This window comes from Lepidochelys kempii, chromosome 2, assembly GCF_965140265.1.
Source record: "Lepidochelys kempii isolate rLepKem1 chromosome 2, rLepKem1.hap2, whole genome shotgun sequence".
In the NCBI taxonomy this organism is placed as follows: domain Eukaryota; kingdom Metazoa; phylum Chordata; order Testudines; family Cheloniidae; genus Lepidochelys; species Lepidochelys kempii.
Genome location: NC_133257.1, coordinates 268,404,976 through 268,424,533, shown reverse-complemented (window position 1 = coordinate 268,424,533; position 19,558 = coordinate 268,404,976). Strand labels below are relative to the sequence as shown.

At 51.8% G+C, this 19,558-nt stretch overlaps 1 protein-coding gene across 2 annotated transcripts; it reads right to left on the bottom strand.

Moving 5' to 3' along the window:
* Positions 1-866: 866 nt before the first annotated feature.
* On the bottom strand, positions 867-19,468 carry LOC140905786 (uncharacterized). Of its 2 annotated transcripts, none has more exons than XM_073329261.1 (3): positions 16,386-19,468; positions 3,267-3,375; positions 867-2,778 (listed from the first exon to the last, which is right to left on the bottom strand). In XM_073329261.1, exon 3 carries the CDS (start codon positions 2,711-2,713, stop codon positions 1,613-1,615), a length of 1,101 nt encoding a protein of 366 aa, XP_073185362.1. In that variant the 5' UTR covers positions 2,714-2,778; positions 3,267-3,375; positions 16,386-19,468; the 3' UTR covers positions 867-1,612. The 2 variants fall into 2 exon arrangements, with proteins under 2 accessions (XP_073185362.1, XP_073185363.1); XM_073329262.1 differs by lacking the exon at positions 16,386-19,468 and adding an exon at positions 4,938-5,017.
* Positions 19,469-19,558: the final 90 nt, after the last annotated feature.

Sequence of the window (19,558 nt, the reverse complement as noted above, 5' to 3'; positions counted from 1 at the left end):
TAAATTGGAAAATTGGTCTGAATTCAACAAGATGAAATTCAATACAGACAAGTGTAAAGTACTTCACTTAGGAAAAATCAAAAGCACAGCTACAAAATGGGGAATAACTGGCGAGGTGAGAAGGAGCTGGGGGTTACAGGGGATCACACATTGACTATAAGTCAACAATATAACACAGCTGCAAAAAGGCTAATATCATTCTGGGGTGTATTAACAGGAGTGTCATAGGTAAGACACGGGAGGTCATTGTCCCACTCTGCTTGGCGCAGGTGAGGCCTCACCTGGAGAACTGCATCCAATTCTGGGTCCCACACTTTAGGAAAGATGTGGACAAATAGGAGAGTCAAGAGGAGAGCAACAAAAATGATAAAGGGTTTAGAAACCTGCCCTATGAGGAAAGGTTAACAAACTGGGCACGTTTAGTCTTGAGATAATAACACTGACGCAGGGGACCTGATAACAGTCTTCAGATGTGTTAAGGGCTGTTATAAAGAGGACAGTGTTCGATTGTTCTCTGTGCCCGCTGAAGGTAGGACAAGAAGTCATGGGTTTAATCTGCAGCAAGGGAGATTTAGGTTTGATATTAGGAAAATCTTTCTAACTATAAAGACAGTTAAGCTCTGCTGTGGGCATCCAACGGGGGTTGTGGAATCCCCGTCACTGTTGGTTTTTAAAAACAGGTTGGACAAACACCTGCCAAGGATGGTCCTGCCACAGCACCACTGGGGACTGGACTTGATGACTTCTCGAGGTCCCTTCCAGCCCCACATTCCTAGGGAATGTACGGCAAAAAGCAAATGAACTGGTAACTGGTTCCAAATTTTTTTCCAACTTTCTTTTAATTGATATTCAGGCAACTGCCAACAATGAACAAAGCGCCACCAGGGAGTGGCTCAAACCTGATGTACAATCCTAGGTGAAAACAGGCATCCCTCATATAAGAAAGAGAAACATGCTCCTGCTCTCACTGCCCTGGTTGTGTGGATAGGGTTAAGACACCCCCCACCCGTACTGGGAGATGGCTGAATTCATATTATTCATTTGGACTGAGGTCAAAACATGCCTTTATACCAGGTAACCTTGGTGCAGGGCAATGGGAAAACCCAGCCACCACGCAAGAGTAAACAGAGGGAATGTTAGAGCTAGTCTATAAAATGAACTGGGAAGAAACAGCCATTGAAATACTAGAGGCTGACAGAGCCGTTCTCAGCTCAGACCCCTGCAGCACCCACACCATGCCCAAGAGGGTCTGTCGCTGGCAGTCCTGGCTGACACTTGCCCTTCCCCCACATCCCCAGAACCACTTTTGGATTGACCCACAAAATAGGCATCTACCTACATCCCCCAGCTCCCCTCCCAGCTCCCGCTATTGTTCCATGTCTTTTCAGAGTAGAAAAGTCAAACTCCCCAGTACTGAATCCCAGAATATCCCTGGACTGATATTCCCTGTAACCGCCCTGTACTGAACTACAAGCTATAAACTTCTAACACACAAAGAAACTGGCAAAAGTCCCTCATGCAGTCAGTGCTCCCTGGTCAGCTGCAGAAAGGATTGGGCAATGCAGACTCTGCGTTCCAGGGACTCCCTGCGATGCGGGAGGCTGTCCCGTTTCTAGGGGCTGAGCCGTGGGTGGGTTGCCTGGTGTCGTACCAGAGCATGCTTGAGCCGGAAGCTTTTCCCGCATTCAAGACAGGGGTGGGGCCTCTCTCCTGTGTGGACACTCTGATGTCTGTTCAGATCCTTCTTCTGCCGGAAGCTCTTCTCACAGTGGCTGCAGGCAAAGGGGCTTTCTCCCGTGTGGATCCTCCCATGTCGCAGAAGATCCTGCCTCTTGCGGAAACTTTTCCCACACTCCTTGCAGGTGTGGGGCCTGGTGCCCGTGTGCACCTTCCGGTGGGCATTGAGGTTTGACACGTGGTTGAAGCATTTCCCACACTCAGTGCAGGGGTAAGGTCGCTCTCCCGTGTGGGTGCGCTGGTGCTTTCTGAGGTCTTGGCTCTGCTTGAAGCATTTCTCACAGGTCCCACAGGGGTAGGGCCTCTCCGCCGCATGGGTTCTCTGGTGCGCGGTGAGATGTGCCAGCTGGCTAAATCGCTTCTCGCACTGGGAGCACAGGAAGGGTCGCTCTCCCGTGTGGGTTCTCTGGTGGCTCGTAAGCTCCTGTCTCAGGCAAAAGCTTTTCCCGCAGTCCATGCAAGGAAAGGGCCGATCCCCCGAGTGCGTCTTCTGGTGTCTCGTAAGCCCTGCCATTTGGCTGAAGCTTCTCCTGCAGTCCAGGCAGCTGTAGAATCTGTCTCCGGTATGAACTCCCTGGTGTCTGGCCAGATCCTTCTTCCGCAGGAAGCATTTCCCACATTTCCAACATTCATGCGGCTTCTTCTGACCATAAAACCTGCCCAGACTTTGAAAGAAGATCTTCCCCTTCAAGCTCTGCTCACAGGCCGAGCAACTGGGCACCTTTCCACAGGCCTTGGCTCCTACCTCTGAAGAGGACTCCACGTGCTTCCTGGAGCCCTTTTCGCTCTCCCTTGGACTGTCCGGCCCCTTCTCTGCTGGGATTCTCTTGGGTGTTTGCAACCTGCGCCGCCTCTTGTAGGTTCTTCCCTGGCTTGGGCTCTGGAAAACTGTCTCTTCACCACCTCCCAGTGGGATTGTTTGCGGCTCCAGGGTCTCAGACCCTTCCTCCAGGTGCTGCTCCTCAGCTCCGTTCATGTTCCCTCTGCTGTATTTCCCAGGGGTGGTTTTCTCTCACCCCCCCTCCTTTTTCACCGTCTCTCCTAAGCAGGATGGGAACCCAATAAGACAGCGTGAACCAAACTCCCACAGTCAATGCAAGAGGAAGAAAATTCTTCTAATAAAAAGAGTTAAAAAAACACCAACACAACCGCCTGGAAGTGACCTCCTGGGTAGCTGGGTGGGAGACAACGGGTAACAGAAACTAGCGGACACCTTCAATTGCAAGGGTGTCAGGGCACTTTGCAATAGAAAGGAAGACTCAGAATCTGGGCTGGGCAAAGTAAGCAGAAGATCGCTGCGGTGCGGTGAGACAGCTGGAGACCCAGCTGCACCAGCCCACCGAAGGCCGGGTTCTTTCAATCCCTCGACACCAGGGAGAAGGGTACCTTGGAAATTCTAGTAATAAAATCAGGAGTAACAACAATCGGTTCTCACCCTGGGCTGGGGAGCTGAGCACTAGTTTAAAGAGAACAGATTTATATTTCCCAGGACAGCAGCACAACAGACCCTGCTGCACAGTTTGACTCACCTGGATCTCCTAGCAGAAAACCCAAGGAAAGACTTACGGACCCGGAAACACTAAGGGGAGATCAGAAGTTTGCAGAGTACCCTGGGAGTTACCAAGTTGGAACAGGAATCTGGAAAGAAAAAGGCTTTGGTAAGACAAATACTTCATCTGAGCTTCCTACCCCATCACACCATAGCCCCAAACCCCAGGAGGGGCTGCAGGCTTAGAGGGGAGCCTTCCTACTCACAAGCTGTGGAAAGCTGCTGCATTTGAGGGAGAAGATCTCATGCAGTTCTATGGACGGCTGTGGAGATGAACAGAGTGAGGGGGCTAAGCAGGTAACTTACCCATAATTTCACCAGTATGACGAAGCTCCAGAATTCAGCCCAAGAAAAGAGACTGAGTTAGCCAGACTTGGTGAAAGCCTGTGTCTTGGGATTTGGGATCATCCACAAACCAGAACCAGTCAGGGCCAAGCCAAGAGCAAGGAGCGGGAAAGAGAAATCACAAACCGAGCTCCCATAACGGAGGCACTGAGAAAGCTTGTGTGTCCAGCATATCCAAATGACAGCACAGACACCCAGAATACACTGGCAATGGGCCAGTCAAAGGCACCTCAGTAGATACAGGACTATCAAGTGCACCTGCCTCATCAGGGAACAGTTTTAGAGCAGAGAGGGGTGAATCTGTGAGCTCAGTTAATGACAGGACATCCCCGAGTAACAGGAAATTGCTGGTGAATTGGGAGGGCCCAGCACGGGAGGAATGATTAGCGACTGATGGGAAGACAGGAAAGTACAAGGTTCCCTGAAAAAAGAAAAGGAGTACTTGTGGTTCCTTGAAGATTCCCAGCAGAGGCGCAGTGCTGTACCCTGTTACAGTCTCTCCATCTGATGAGGGCTCGGAGTGGGGAGAAGGAACTGGGAAGCTGAGAGTCTGAGTGTCTGGGGGCCCCGGGGTCGCAGCGATTTTCAATGTATTTTTAGCAGATTTTTGACAAAAATGACTGTTAAACTTTTCCCTGGCAGTCATAGGTGCTGAAACTCGGGGAGCTGGGGGTACTGCCACACCCCCTGGCTTGAAGTGGTTTCCACAATATTCCGGGTTTACAGTTTGGTTCAATGTCTCTTAGCACCCCCACTATAAAGATTGTTCCAGCAGAAGGGAGCTCCTGTGTGACCCAGAACAAACAGTGATTTAAACAGGCCAAGCCATTAGGCAGTTGCTTAAATCAGCAGCTCAGTGAACTGAGAAGTTTCAAACCATCCCTAGAGAACCTCCCTTAAAGCAGTGGTTTTCAAACTTTTTTTCTGGCGACCCAGTTGAAGAAAATTTTGATGCCCACGACCCAATGGAGCTGGGGATGAGGGGTTTGGGGTGTGGGAGGGGCTCAGGGCTGGGGCAGAGGGTTGGGGTGCAGGGCTGAGGGCTGCAGGGTGGGGCCAGGAATGAGGGGTTCAGGGTGTGGTCGGGGGCTCTGGGCCAGAGGTTGGGATGCGGGAGGGGGTCAGGGCTCTGTGCTCGGGGTGCAGGCTCTGGGGTGGGGCTGGGGCAGGGGGTTGGCGTGCAGGAGGGGGTCAGGGCTCTGGGCTGGAGGTGCAGGCTTTGGGGTAGGGCTGGGGATGAGGGGTTTGGGGGGGGTCTCAGGGCTGGGGCAGTGGATTGGGGCGCAGGGTTGGGATGAGGCCTTACCTGGGGCGGCTCCCAGTCAGCGGCGCAGCGGGGGTGTTAAGGTAGGCTTCCTGCCTGTCCTGGCACCGCGGACCATGCTGCGCCCCGGCTCCTAGGCGGATTTTCAACGGCCCGGTTGGCAGTGCTGACCAGAGCCACCGCGACCCAGTGCCTGCCATCCCGTGACCCAGTAGTGGGTCACGACCCACAGTTTGAAAACCACCTCCTTAAAGTGACTCAGAGCGGCCTGATTTTCACTGGCTGCTGCTGGGCCCTGAAGTCTCCATCCTGCCGGCCTCCAGCTGGGGAGAAGAGGGTGAATCGTCACTGAGGCCCCAACTCCGCTAGCAAAACCGCTGCGCCCCCGAGATGCAGGGCAGGGGTGGGAATCAGAGCCATTCGTCGCCCCAGTCCGTGCAGGCCAGGCCATGTAGGGTTTAAAGCACATCAGGGCTCAAGAGTCTGGGACAATGACTGTTCTGGCCATTGCAATCCTCTCCCTACTGGAGCCCGCAATAGCCCCTGTCCTGGCTGAAGATGCAGCTCCAGTGAGCCCTGGCAGCCCCCACCCTACCTGAAGAGACTGGCCTGGGCCAGGGCGGTTTCCAGGAGCCCCTCAGGAGATCCCCGTTCCTGCCGATCTCTGACCCGAGTGAATACACAGAGGGGGCCCTGAACTCGGGGTCGAGCGCAGCTCGTGCTCACTCTCCTGACGGAAAAGCGGAAGGCCGCACCCATCCCAGCAGCTCGGCAGCAACAGAGGAGAAATCTCCCTCGAAAGTCCTGCTCCCGCACCGCGGCCCCACCATGGCCATTTCACAGCAGCCTCCGCTGGGCCTGGGAAGATGGCGGCTGCCTGCCGAGTTCTGCAGTGGCAGGGAAGTCAGGCTGCCCTCCCTGAAGATGGCCACCCCCAGCCAGGAGGCAGGGAAGGGGCACTGTGAGTGCAGGCAAATCTGGGGAGGACACGACAGCAGCCCGGTGAATATGGGGTGGGGCAGGGACGGACACTGCAAACGTCGACATATGTATTCAAGCAGCTTTACACACTCGCACTGACCGGCACACAGGGGATCGGCCTTACACACACACAGGACCAGCCTTACACACACATACAGCCCTGCACACGTGGGACCAGCCTTGCACACTCACACAGACCTGCACAGGATCAGCTTTACACATTGGCACTGCCCTGCACACACGGATCAGCCTTACACACTCACACTCCCCTGCACACAAGACTAGCCTCACACACACAGGATCAGCCTTACACACACAGCCTGGCACACCCAGGACCAGCCTTACACACTCACACTGCTCTGCACCCACTGGATCAGCCTTACACACTCACACTCCCCTGCACACACAGGATCAGACTTATACACACACAGGCCGGCACACACAAGACTAGCCTCACACACATAGGATCAGCCTTACACACACAGCCCGGCATACCCAGAACCAGCCTTACACACCGGCACTGGCCTGCACGCAGGCCCGCTGAGCCCCTCACCCCACAGCCCCACTCACTCGCTGCGGGAGCCACGCCGCGGCTGAGCCCGCACGTCAGCCGGAGGCCGCGGCTGCAGGCCCAGGCGGTGCCCCTCTCTCTGCCCCTCGGGGCCGGGCGGCGGGAGGGGACGGCGGGCAGAGCCAGCAGCTGCCTGCCGGCCGGGGGGCCCTGACTGCCAGCCCTGGGCCCTGAGCACTGACCCCTAATGGAGAGAGGGAAGCGCCGGGCCAGCAGAGACGCTCTGGGGCTGAGCTGCCAAACCCCGGCTGCTGCTGCTGCCCCCGGGCGCGTCGCCCTCCCCGCTCTGCCCATGGTCTTGACGCCCACTTCGGCCAGCTGCTCTTCTAGGAGGGGGCACGTGCCTCGGGCAGGAACGGGCGCGGCCGCCGTGTTAATACGCCGGACCTGCTACCGCACCACGCCTCTGGGTGCTGCCGCAGGGTCAGTAACGAAGGGGCCAGTGCCGGGCGGGGGGCACCCCTCTGCAGGGCGCAGGAAGCCTGCGGAGACCAGGTCTGGTAGGGAAAAGCCCCTGTTTCTATGCTGTCACACAATGGCCCATTTTAGAGAGGGGAAAGGCCCAGGGAACATCCTGGGGGGTGCGTGGCAGACCCCCAAGCCTCCCCCGTTATGTGACTGTTACACACCCCACATGCAGAATGGATGCTGCTCCCCCAGCCAGGCCCCCAAGCTCACAGCAGGGCAGAACCCACTTCTCTGCTCGCTGATGCTTCTGCAGCAGCTTTGAATGAACTTCCCCCAGAGGCATTTCCTGCATCCAGTGTGGGAACAAAGCCCCAGATCACCCTGCCTTTGTGCAGGGAACACAGACCTGGGGAAGGGGGTAAGCTGGAGAATCAGGCAGCTGGGGAGAGTCTGCATCGAGCCCGGCAGAGCTTGATCTCCAGGCTCCAGCCATGCAGGGCTTGCCTGTGCGTGTCTACCTGTTCTGGGAAGCGCCCCTCCAGCTGCGGTGTAGACAGACCCTTAGGGCTTGGGGGCTGCCCCAAAGGAGCCAATCGGAATCAAATGGAGGTTCGGGTTCACACTGGGCTCTTCACAGCTCAGCCAGAGCTCAGCGACAGAAGGAAAATTGCTATTTACCCAGCAAGAGCAGTGTCCCATAGTTCTCCAGCATCACATCCCGGTACAGCTCCTTCTGCCAGTATCTCCCACACCTCCTGGGAAAATCACCCGGCCCTGCAAACACAAGCGTTCCTCGCTCAGCCCCTGCTGCTCCCACCTCCCGCCACCCCAGACTCAGTAGGAAAAGGGCTCTGTGTGTGTGTCTCGCAGCAATCACACAGCCCATCAGGGCTAGCCTGGGGGCTTATCCGCTCCCTGCAAACAGCCACCTGAGCTGGGGCCGCTGCAGCCCTGGGTCCAAGCTGTAACCACGCAGTCAGGAGCCCAGCTCCTTCCCGCCAAGGCTGCGCGCACAGTAGGGTTACCATACGTCCGTATTTTCCCGGACATGTCCGGCTTTTTGGTTCTTAAATCGCCATCCGGGAGGAATTTTTAAATATCTAAAAACGTCCAGGATTTTGCCATTATTATTTTTCCCCAAAGAAGAGTTGATCCCAAGAAAGAGAGTGAATGTTGATCACTCGAGAGAGTGTCTGCTTTTCCCCCCTAGCTCCCAGCGCTTGTGCCGCATAACAGCTGTTTTGCACGGCAGGGAAGGAGGGGGCAGGAGGGGGAATGCGGCGCTCTCAGGGAAGGAGGCAGGGCCAGGGCAGGGATTTGGGGAAGGGGTTCAATGGGGCAGGGAGGGGGCGGAGTTGGGGCAGGGACTTTGGGGAAGGGGTTGGAATGGGGGCAGGGAAGGGGTGGAGTTGGGGTGGGGCTGGAGGTGGGGGGGGCATGAGCAAATCCCCCCCGTGGAGTGTCCTCTTTTTTGAACGTTCAGATATGGTAACCCTAGCGCAGAGTTTCCCTTTCCCGGCAGGCGAGGCTCAGACCGGCTCTACAAAGACAAGCCAGGGCAGGGGATTTACCCCAGCGGGTTGCTGCTCAAACCTTCCAGAGAGGAGGGGGGACCTGGTCAAAATAGACACACTGGGGAATCGCCTTCGCCCGTGTCACTGAGAGCAGCAAACCGCGTCAGAGAGGAGACATTTGGAGAGGCTCCATTACTTTCCCTAGTGATGGGGTTGGCCCCTTTGCCTCACTCAGCTCAGGCGGCGAGTGTGGATGGGTTTGTGCCCCTCCCCCAGTTCCCTGCACTCGCTCAGGCCCGTGGGGTTTGGGCTCCGCACTCTGTGGGAGACATTAAACAGCAGCAAACAGCCTTTGCCCCTCTGCTCCTCCCACCCCCAGGGCACCAGAAGGGTCACTAAGAGACTCCCCCATGGAGCACCATCTCCCCTCCACGCAGGCCCGAGTGGTGAGGGTCACAGCTTTCCCCCTCCCGCACCCCGCCCCACACATCCCCCAGAGAGACACCTAGCCCCGTGACTGCTTAATGCCGGGGTCTCTGGAGAGGGGCTAAGGGCCCCAGAGCCAGTGAGAAAAGCCCCTCTGGGGAAAGTTACAGGAAAAACCCTTTAAAGAAAGGCTACTCTGAAGAGTCAAAGGTCAGGGCCCTGAGGGGGGGCACACCCCCACACTTCCTCGCAGGCCTAACACAGAGCTCCCCTGGGCCAGGCCAGACGCCAAATCCTGCCCCTGCCTGGCAGTGCCCGGCTTGGCGTTTCTGGCAGGGCAGGCCATTAACCCCTTCCTGCCCTGGAGCTCGCACACCCCATGGCACCCCTCCTAACCTTGCGACGCAGGTGGAGGGCTCCTTCCCTCACTCCTGCCCCTTGCACCGTCTCCCTCCCCCTGTATCCCACAGCCGCCCTGTCCGACACCCCGTTCACCACCTCCCCAGCTTGCATTGCTTCTTGCCAGCTCAGGGTGCAGCCAGGCTTCAGTCATGCTAGAAAGTGTGGGAGCCTGGGGCCATCTTTACTAGGGGCAAATATCTCATCCCGCGGCAGAGACCGAAGAGAAGTGGCAATCATCTTAACCAAGGGCAAGCTGCAGCTTCGCTCCCATTGAGAACAATGGGAGATGGTGGCCATTTTGCATAAGGGCAAAAATTGTCTAGATTATGCCAGACAGCGAGCTAGGCTCTCTGTGGGCCTCCTCTCCCACCCGCCATGGATGGAGGCGAAGCCTCATCTCCCAAGCCTTGGGAACAATCCTGCATTGATCCTAGAGCCTAACAGGATTCGGGGCTTTTCCCCCATGGGAGTAGTCTGCCTCCTTCCCATGTCACTTCCCTTTCCCACAGGGAGGGAAACCCCAGCCCCACCTCGCACTGGGGGAGTCCTGGCTCAAGGGCTCTATCATCCTGCCTGTAGTGCCTCGGAGCAGGAGCCCTGTCATAAATATAAAGGGAAGGGTAAACCCCTTTGAAATCCCTCCTGGCCAGGGGAAAGCTCCTCTCACCTGTAAAGGGTTAAGAAGCTAAAGGTAACCTCGCTGGCACCTGACCAAAATGACCAATGAGGAGACAAGATACTTTCAAAAGCTGGGAGGAGGGAGAGAAACAAAGGGTCTGTGTCTGTCTATATGCTGGTTTCTGCCCGGGATAGACCAGGAATGGAGTCTTAGAACTTTTAGTAAGTAATCTAGCTAGGTAGGTGTTAGATTATGATTTCTTTAAATGGCTGAGAAAGGAACTGTGCTGAATAGAATAACTATTTCTGTCTGTGTATCTTTTTTGTAACTTAAGGTTTTGCCTAGAGGGGTTCTCTATGTTTTTGAATCTAATTACCCTGTAAGATATCTACCATCCTGATTTTACAGGGGGGATTTCTTTATTTCTATTTACTTCTATTTTTTATTAAAAGTCTTCTTGTAAAACACTGAATGCTTTTTCATTGTTCTCAGATCCAAGGGTTTGGGTCTGTGGTCACCTATGCAAATTGGTGAGGCTTTTTACCAAACCTTGTCCAGGAAGTGGGGTGCAAGGTTTTGGGAAGTATTTTGGGGGGAAGGATGCGTCCAAACAGCTCTTCCCCAGTAACCAGTATTAGTTTGGTGGTGGTAGCGGCCAGTCCAAGGACAACGGGTGGAATATTTTGTACCTTGGGGAAGTTTTGACCTAAGCTGGTAAAGATAATCTTAGGAGGTTTTTCATGCAGGTCCCCACATCTGAACCCTAGAGTTCAGAGTGGGGGAGGAACTTTGACAAGCCCACTGTACCAGGCACCGACCAGGCTGAACACAAAGTCAGTCCCTGCCCCGCCAGGCTCAGGCTCCTGCTAGGAAAGCACACGAAACGTAAGTAGGGGTGATCTGCTTTGCCACTGATGCGTATTGTATAGGTGGTGAGTGAGAGATTTTAAGGCCAGAAGGGGCTATTAGAACATGTAGTTTTATCTGCATGGCACAGGCTAGAGAATTTCACCCAGTTACCCCTGTATGGTCTATTTCTCTGTCTAACATATTCCCCAGTCCTATGAGCCGATACACCTGTGCAGGTGGACCTGCTGGACTAGGGCCTTAGATTGTTAAATTCCTTGAATCTTGGCTTCCCTCCTGTACCGACCTCAAGCGAGAGCCATGCTGTTTGCTCTCAGTAAGTAACGGTGGTGGTTTTAGGAATAAACTCTATTTAAGACTCTTACCGTAGAAAACAAAAAGGGGCAAAAATGGTCAGCCTGTGAAATAAGCAAAGTTCGCTGGGTCATCCACTCATTTAAATCTTTTTGACGTTTTCCTTTTTTTGAAAACTCAGGCCAAAAGAAACAAACCACAAATGTACAGGGGGAACAGCTCTCATCTGACATACAGTGCCACATATATTGTACCTCAACTTGCCCCGGGCAACACAAGTCCGTGGCTCAAGAATAGATATAAGAATTACATGCAAAACAAACTGTTAAAAGAACATTTATGGTTGCAAAGTCAAGCACTGAAGTCAGGAAATGCCAAAATGACGGTGATCCAGCAACCTTAATTCTGTCTCCTCCTCTCTATTGCAGTCAGGCCCTTTCCTTCTCCTCTGTACTAGAAAGGGTCTTGTCCGGTGCTCATCACCATGGTATCTGAACGCCTCCACGCTGCCTGGGCACCAGCATGTCACTGAGAGCGAGCACAGGGCAGCCTCCCTGCTCTCCCTTCCTTGCCGCTGGGAGGAACAACTCCAGGGAAAGTCCTGCTCAGAGCAGACAGAATCTTGGAAGAATTTAGCTGTCACGCTCTCAAGTCCCAACCGAGCTTGTGCGACATATGGATATTTTGGATGCTTATAACTTGGCCAAGTTTGGGTGGTTTTTCAAGGGAACAGCAAAAGGCATATCCTGTGCCGAACTTCAAGTCTCTGCTCCAAAGTATGAAGGCACTAGAGCGTCTCACTGAAAAGGCTATACGAATATTTTAACATGGGCAAAACTGTCTTTTCCCCTAATCTCATTCTTGGAGATGGCTGAACTGGTTCATCTGAAACTTTCCCCCATTGTTCAGCCTGAGGCAAATACCTGGCACGGAAAAGGTCAGGACCCATGGTTAAAGTTTGGCTAAGTTCCAAGCCCCTGAACATGGAGCCCAATAATGGACAGTGTTTGGCAAGCTGTACTATAGGTCGGGGCAGTCTATTTTTTATCAAGGTCCAAATTTCTTGGTCAAGGTACAGTCAAGGTCCAGACTCCAGAGAAAATAAAATAAAATAACAAGTAAATAAATATGTGGGGGTCCATTCAAAAGCTTCTGGCGGTCTGGATTTGGCCCACTGTCCACCTATTGACTACCCCTGTTATAGGCAGTGCTACCAGCTCCACCTATAACAACAGCCATTTGTCTTTACAGAAAGACTTAGGATTAAACCAGGTGTCCATCTAGTCTGGGATGCCGGCTCCAAAAGTACCCCGTGCCTTCTGCTTCAGACGACAATGCAAGAAACCCCCTGGTGGACAATGATAATCTTGTTTCATTTGATTGGATGATTTAGGTTTCTAACATGTCAGGATCCAATGCCAATAATACTATCCATTTCTATGTGGGTAAAGAAAGTACAAAATAGCTTCAATCTTCCACCTCAAAGAGGTGCAGAAGGGTCATTGCAGAGAACGGCGATCATGCAAAAATTAATAGAAACGGACAGAGAAATCATTAGTTTTTACAGTCTATAGATTAGCTGGGAATAGCCATTGAAATAAATAAATACAATATTCAGTGTAAAACACAAAACAAAAGATACCAAGTGGGGAACTCGCAGGCCCTTGCCTACATGACAACTGTGGGTTCTGGAATCATTTCCCAATGCCTTCATCTCACCTGCTCACAACAAATATGGTGGAGCTGTAGTCACTCACCAGCTTTTTTCTGCAGCACAACCCTGTGTCACTGTTTGTGCACCGGCACCTGGCACAACCTGTGTGTGTGTACCAGTGCATTCTGGGAAAATCTGGACAGCTATCCCATGGTGCTTCACCAGGGAGATATTCTTTAGTATTATTTGTATTATGGTAATGCCTACAGGCCCCCCATGGTGATCAGGGCACCATTGTTCTAGACACTGTACAAACACAGTGAGAGAGAGTCCTGCCCGGAAGAGCTTACAGTGTAAACAGACAAGACAAAGGGTGGCAAGGGAAAAGAGCTACAGAGCAGTGAAGGGATCTGCCCTAGGTCATACAGTGAATCAGTGGCAGAGCCAGGAAGAAACCGCAGATCTCCTGACTCCCAGTCCAGTGCCCTATCCACCAGACCAAGAGAGCAGGGAGGATATGCACAGAAGCATCTTTCTACCTAGGATTTTATATTGTCCTCATTATAGTATCTCAGTGACTCCCATTGAGAAAAACAGAAAGGGAGGCAATGCATGCTGGAAGAAAAGGAGTACTTGTGGCACCTTAGAGACTAACCAATTTATTTGAGAATGAGCTTTCGTGAGCTACAGCTCACTTCATCGGATGCATACCGTGGAAACTGCAGCAGACTTTATATGCACACAGAGAATATGAAACAATACCCCCTCCCACCCCACTGTCCTGCTGGTAATAGCTTATCTAAAGTGATCATCAAGTTGGGCTATTTCCAGCACAAATCCAGGTTTTCTCACCCTCCCCCCCCCCCCCAAACTCACTCTCCTGCTGGTAATAGCCCATCCAAAGTGACCACTCTCTTTAAAATGTGTATGATAATCAAGGTGGGCCATTTCCAGCACAAATCCAGGTTATCATACACATTTTAAAGAGAGTGGTCACTTTGGATGGGCTATTACCAGCAGGAGAGTGAGTTTGTGTGGGGGGGGGGGGCGGAGGGTGAGAAAACCTGGATTTGTGCTAGAAATGGCCCAACTTGATGATCACTTTAGATAAGCTATTACCAGCAGGACAGTGGGGTGGGAGGAGGTATTTTTTCACGGTCTCTGTGTATATAATGTCTTCTGCAGTTTCCACGGTATGCATCCGATGAAGTGAGCTGTAGCTCACGAAAGCTCATGCTCAAATAAATTGGTTAGTCTCTAAGGTGCCACAAGTCCTCCTTTTCTTTTTGCGAATACAGACTAACACGGCTGCTACTCTGAAACAATGCATGCTGGGACATCCTACTGCGCGGACAACTGGGAGAAAGCAGGCCCAGCTAACTCAGTGACCAGGCACATTACATTGCAAAAGGCTGCCAGCCAGTAACGGGAAGACAACCATACTGCGGCCTTGCCTGACGGCAGGGGCCAATCTCTCCTAGCTGCCATGTCACTGAATTGTATCTGTGGTTAAGTGTGGGCATAAACTATGTTTAGAGCTGACCGTGCCACCAGCTGGTTACACTCCAGCTCCGCGTTCAGAGTTGCAGTGCGTACAGCGTTTCAGTCATCTCTCTCTCGAGACCTCTGGAGATCAGCCCGCCAGGGCAAAGACAGCCCGTTATTAATACTTCTAGCCAGCAAAATCTCCTCTCCCTGATCCGCATTCTATCTAAACTATCTGTGGGTTTTACACTGCCATCCATCACTGTAGGATCTGAGCACATTCATGTCCCGCTTCTGTGTGTATATTAAACAATTATCCTATTTTCTTTCCCAAGACTCCTGTGATTTTCTCAGATTCCTTTTTGCAAAAGAGCCAAAGGAAAACAGCAGCATACATAGATTCATAGAATATCAGGGTTGGAAGGGACCTCAGGAGGTCATCTAGTCCAACCCCCTGTTCAAAGCAGGACCAATCCCCAATTTTGCCCCAGAACCCCCTAAATGGCTCCCTCAAGGATTGAACTCACAATCTTGGGTTTAGCAGGCCAATGCTCAAACCACTGAGCTATCCCTCCCCCCAATACTGGACTGATATCCAGCCAACTAAATTCCTGACCAATGAGCCACAACCTGGAGAGCAACAGACTTGCAGACTTGCAGAAAACTATTCGACATTGGTGAGGCCTCATCTGGAGTACTGTGTCCAGTTTTGGGCCCCACACTTCAAGAAGGATGTGGATAAATTGGAGAGAGTCCAGCAAAGGGCAACAAAAATGATTAGGGGACTGGAATACATGAGTTATGAGGAGAGGCTGAGGGAGCTGGGATTGTTTAGTCTACGGAAGAGAAGAGTGAGGGGGGATTTGATAGCTGCTTTTAACTACCTGAAAGGTGGATCCAAAGAAGATGGATCTAGACTATTCTCAGTGATAGCAGATGACAGGACAAGGAGTAATGGTCTCAAGTTGCAGTGGGGGAGGTTTAGGTTGGATATTAGGAAAAAAATTTTCACTAGGAGGGTGGTGAAACACTGGAATGCGTTACCTAGGGAGGTGGTGGAATCTCCTTCCTTAGAGGTTTTTAAGGTCAGGCTTGACAAAGCCCTGGCTGGGATGATTTAACTGGGAATTGGTCCTGCTTCGAGCAGGGGGTTGGACTAGATGACCTTCTGGGGTCCCTTCCAACTCTGATAGTCTATGATTCTATGAAAAGACTATCAGATATATTCCCATAGGAATTCACCTGCACATAAAAGAAACTCATGCAGAGTCCTACATTAGTTGGCACACTGGGGGACGCTGCATAAAATGATCTTGTAATGGCCTTGCAATTTATAATTATAACCTTTGAGGGCATGTTCTCTGCATCACCTTGAAACCAAAAGGGGCAGGTTAAAAGCTGTAAAGCATTAGCAAGAACACACACAAAAATCGTAAATACGGCAGGTCTGGCTGAACCAAAAATACTATTTTTTTTTAAAAGTACTCAGTGGAACAGCACAGAATTCTCTGTCACTGGAAAATCAGGGCACAATTAAACGGGCTGCTCTAAATCCACATTAATTTGATGTCAAAAACCTCAGTCTGTGTATTATGCTAGTTACCCCCAGCTGGAAAATCCCTTTCTGATTTGAAGCCAAGTACTGTCTGTAGTAGGAAGAGAGCCTGAGAGAGAAGCCCTTGTATCAGAGGCCTGGCCTGAGCTAAAGCAGTGGGCAAAGTTTGCCGATATAAAGCAAAGTTAGCAAACGTCAAGCTCTGCCTGATTGCAAATTCACAGCATCTGGCAAGAACAGGGCTGACATTGCGGAAACACACATTCCTAAGACGTGCTAGGCACAAAGTGCTCACGCAAACACACCCCGATAGCAAGTGGTACCAGAACATCCCGATATCGAGGATGGTACAAAAACATCCCCCAAGGATAACAGGAACACACTGACCTCTCCTAAAAGATAAGGTCAGGATGACAGTACATAATAGAGATGTTTTAATTGAACCAACATGTACAAGGTGATGGGTAACAACTAGCCACATCAGGGGCCAGTAACGAACTATAACAGAGGGGCAGTACTAACTTGTTTGTATCAGGGTATAAAGATGTATCTTAGAGGAGAATCTTTGTCCAGCTGAGGGGGGAATGGAAAGTCCTGCCGCTCACTGAGCTGTGTCCATTGTCACGGGCATAAGCGTCTTAGTATCCTCGTAGAGTCTGCCAGGCGCTATTACCGCGCTCTGTCGACAATGAACCTGGTCTGGTGCCTTCATACCTTAACTGATCTTGTGGTCATTGGGCGCTTCGCTCAAGGTCTGCTGTGCCGGCTGTCTGCGCAGAGCTGGGGCAGCACACAAGGAGAACATACACACGCAGCCGAACATCTAACCACACTGCCACATCCACTACAGATTCTTTCATAGATTCCAAGAACTGAAGGAACCTTTAGGTCAGGGACCGGCAACCTTTGGCACGCGGCACGCCAGGGTAAGCCCCCTGGCGGGCCAGGCCAGTTTGTTTACCTGCTGCTTCCACATGTTCGGCCAATTGCAGCTCCCACTGGCCACGGTTCGCCACTCCAGGCCAGTGGGGGCTGCAGGAAGCGGCGTGGGCCAAGGGAGCCTCGTCCTTCATTGGAACGCAGCCCAGTGGAGTGGTGGAAGGTCAGTGCACAGCGTTTTCCAAGGCTTGGAAAACTGGCAAAGAGTTACCTGTGCATTCCAGGACCGTCTGTGCCTGCAGAACACGTGTTTTCCAATGCTGGCCTTCCTGTTAATCGGCTGCGCACAAGACTGACACCAGAGCATGTAAACGTGTGAATGTTTCTTCACAAAAATCAGCAGCAGAGTTGAAATTCTAGTGCGACTTTTTGTGTTTTAGGATGGCTCAGGGATATTTTGTAAAAAGTTAAACAAAGGAATGGGTTTTACACATACAACTGTTTTTGTTAGTAAAGACACTTGACAAAGATAATAGGTATGTGGGGTCGATTGTGAATCGTTAATGATTAAACATTTACCCGATACAATTTTAATGGTTTAAATGTTTACTTTTTTAGACGCTATTTACATCCCTAATATGGGCAGCAGTCAAGTATTACTGGCGAGCTCTTTGACTGAGAAACTTTCCACTGGAGCCTGCTGAGTCTCTGGGAATCACAGGGTGTGCTCCAGTTGCATGGGGTGAATCGAACATATTCTGAAGGAGCGTTATGTAAAATCTAGGGCACAGCAGTCAATTATTTTTTGTCAAAGTCCAGATTTCTTGGGCAAGGTAGAGTCAAGGTCCAGACTCCAGAGAAAATAATAAACACCCAACAACAATAACGATGATCAGTACAGCAGAACCGCAGAGTTACAAGCCCCTCAGGAAGGGAGGTTGTACGTCACTCTGAAAGGTTCGTCACTCGGAACAAAGCGTTAGGGTGGTTCCTTCAAAAGTTTACAACTGAACATTGACTTAATGCCGCTTTGAAACTTTACCGTGCCGAAGAAAAATGCTGCCTTTAGCCATTTTAATTTAAATGAAACAACCACAGAAATAATTTCCTTACCTTGCCAAATCTTTTTTTTAAACTTTCCCTTTATATTTTTAGTAGTTTACGTTTAATGCAGGACCGTACTGTCTTTGCTTTTGTGTATGCGGGGCGGAGGGGGTAGGGGGGCAGGAGCGATGTCTCTGCTGCTGCCTCATTGCGTACTTCCAGTTCCAAATGCAGTGTGGGGTTGACCAGTCAGTTCATAATTCTGAGGTTCTACTGTAAATAAAAAGATTTCAGGGTCCATTCAAAAGCATCCACAGGTCAGGATTTGGCCCGCGGTCTGCCTATTGACTACTCCAATCTACGGCATGGGTTGTAAACAGTTTGTCGGGTTCTACTTTTTGTTGTTGCAGGAGCCAGGAAATTGCATTAAACCTGGACAGCCTCTCACCAACCTTAGACTTTAAGGTCAGAAAGAACCATTAAGCTCACTCTTGGGAAGATCTCTGTGTCTGGACATCAGTGGCACAAAACAGGCTCCTGGCTGAGCACTGATTCCACCAGGCAACTCATCACATGGAAAGGAGGGGATTGCAACCCACCTAAGGGCTAATTCACAAACGGCTGATGGGAGCTGGGAGCAGTTTTGGAAGGGGGCTGTAGATATTTGGGTTGGGTTCACAGAATTTAAACGTTTAGGGGGAGTTCTCATACTTGCCTGGGAGCAGGAAGTTGCACTGTGGAAACCCAGATGACCACAGAGTGACTGTTCCTTATTCAGACTCTCTCTTCCCCAGTGCTAGATCACCCCGAAATGGCACACTTTACATGGTCAGTAGGGGCACCATAGACATCTCGCCCCGTAGGGCCAAGTTCTGCTCTCACACTGCAGGATGGGGATCTAATGTTAAAGCCAATGGTGAAACTCTGACAGACTTGAACGGGAGCAGCACAGGGTGCCAGCTCTGGAGGAACCCCGCTGACCGCCGTGACATCAGTCTGGATTTACACAGCTAAAATGAAGTCGAAACGGGCTGTAGCGGGGTGGCCACCCGCTCCTGCCCAGAGGGGTTTAAAACAGCCCTGAGAGAGGGCTGTTGCAGGAGACAGGCAGGGGGGCTGATTGGGGAAGCAGCCTCAGCTGGGGGCCACGCCCCAACCAGGGTCCAGCTGGCTCTATAAAGGCTGTGAGCCAGAAGCCCAGAGAGAGTCTCTCTCTACCTTGAGAGAGAGATGGGCCTGGCTGCAGAGGCTTAACTAAGTATCTGGAGGGGAGCAGGGCTGGGGATAAGCCAAGGGAGCTGGGGAGCTCCAGCCTAGGAAAGCCCCAGGCTGAAGGCTTGGTAAGGCCTATTAGATACTGGGGTTGCAGGGAACAGCCATGGGTAGCCAGAGGCAGCAGGTCCAAACCCCCTTGTCTGTAATGAGTGGTTTATGCTGCAGTTTGTTTCAGGGAGCGGGGGGCTAGTTGGTGACTGGCAGTAGCCTAGGACTGAGGCAAGGTGGGGATAGTGGGGGGGGGTTTCCCCTGGGAGGGGGAGAGACAGAGCTGTGGGATACTAAAGGGGCACTGGGGTCCTGGCAGGGACATGGGTGCCAGCAGCAAGGCAAGACACTGGCCGACAGAGGGCGCTCTGGAGGCTGGAATGCTAATTCCCTGAGACAACCAGCAGGAGGCGCCGCCGGTGAGTCTGCGCCCGGTTACAAGGCCCAAGCCAGATGCTGCACCAGATCTGCCTCATTTACGGCTGTTCAGCCCCACTGAAGACAATAGGGTTGGAGCAGTGTAATTGAGGAGATTTTGGCCTGGTGCCTGTCCCTCCAGCTGGCTTTTCTAGAGCAGGGGTTCTCACAACAAATGTTTTGGTGGCCTCAGAGTGCGGCCACCAACTCTTGCTAGCAGCCGCTCTCACAATTTTTCCTAAAATACTTAATTAACTTTAGGAAAAACAAATCAATATAGACAG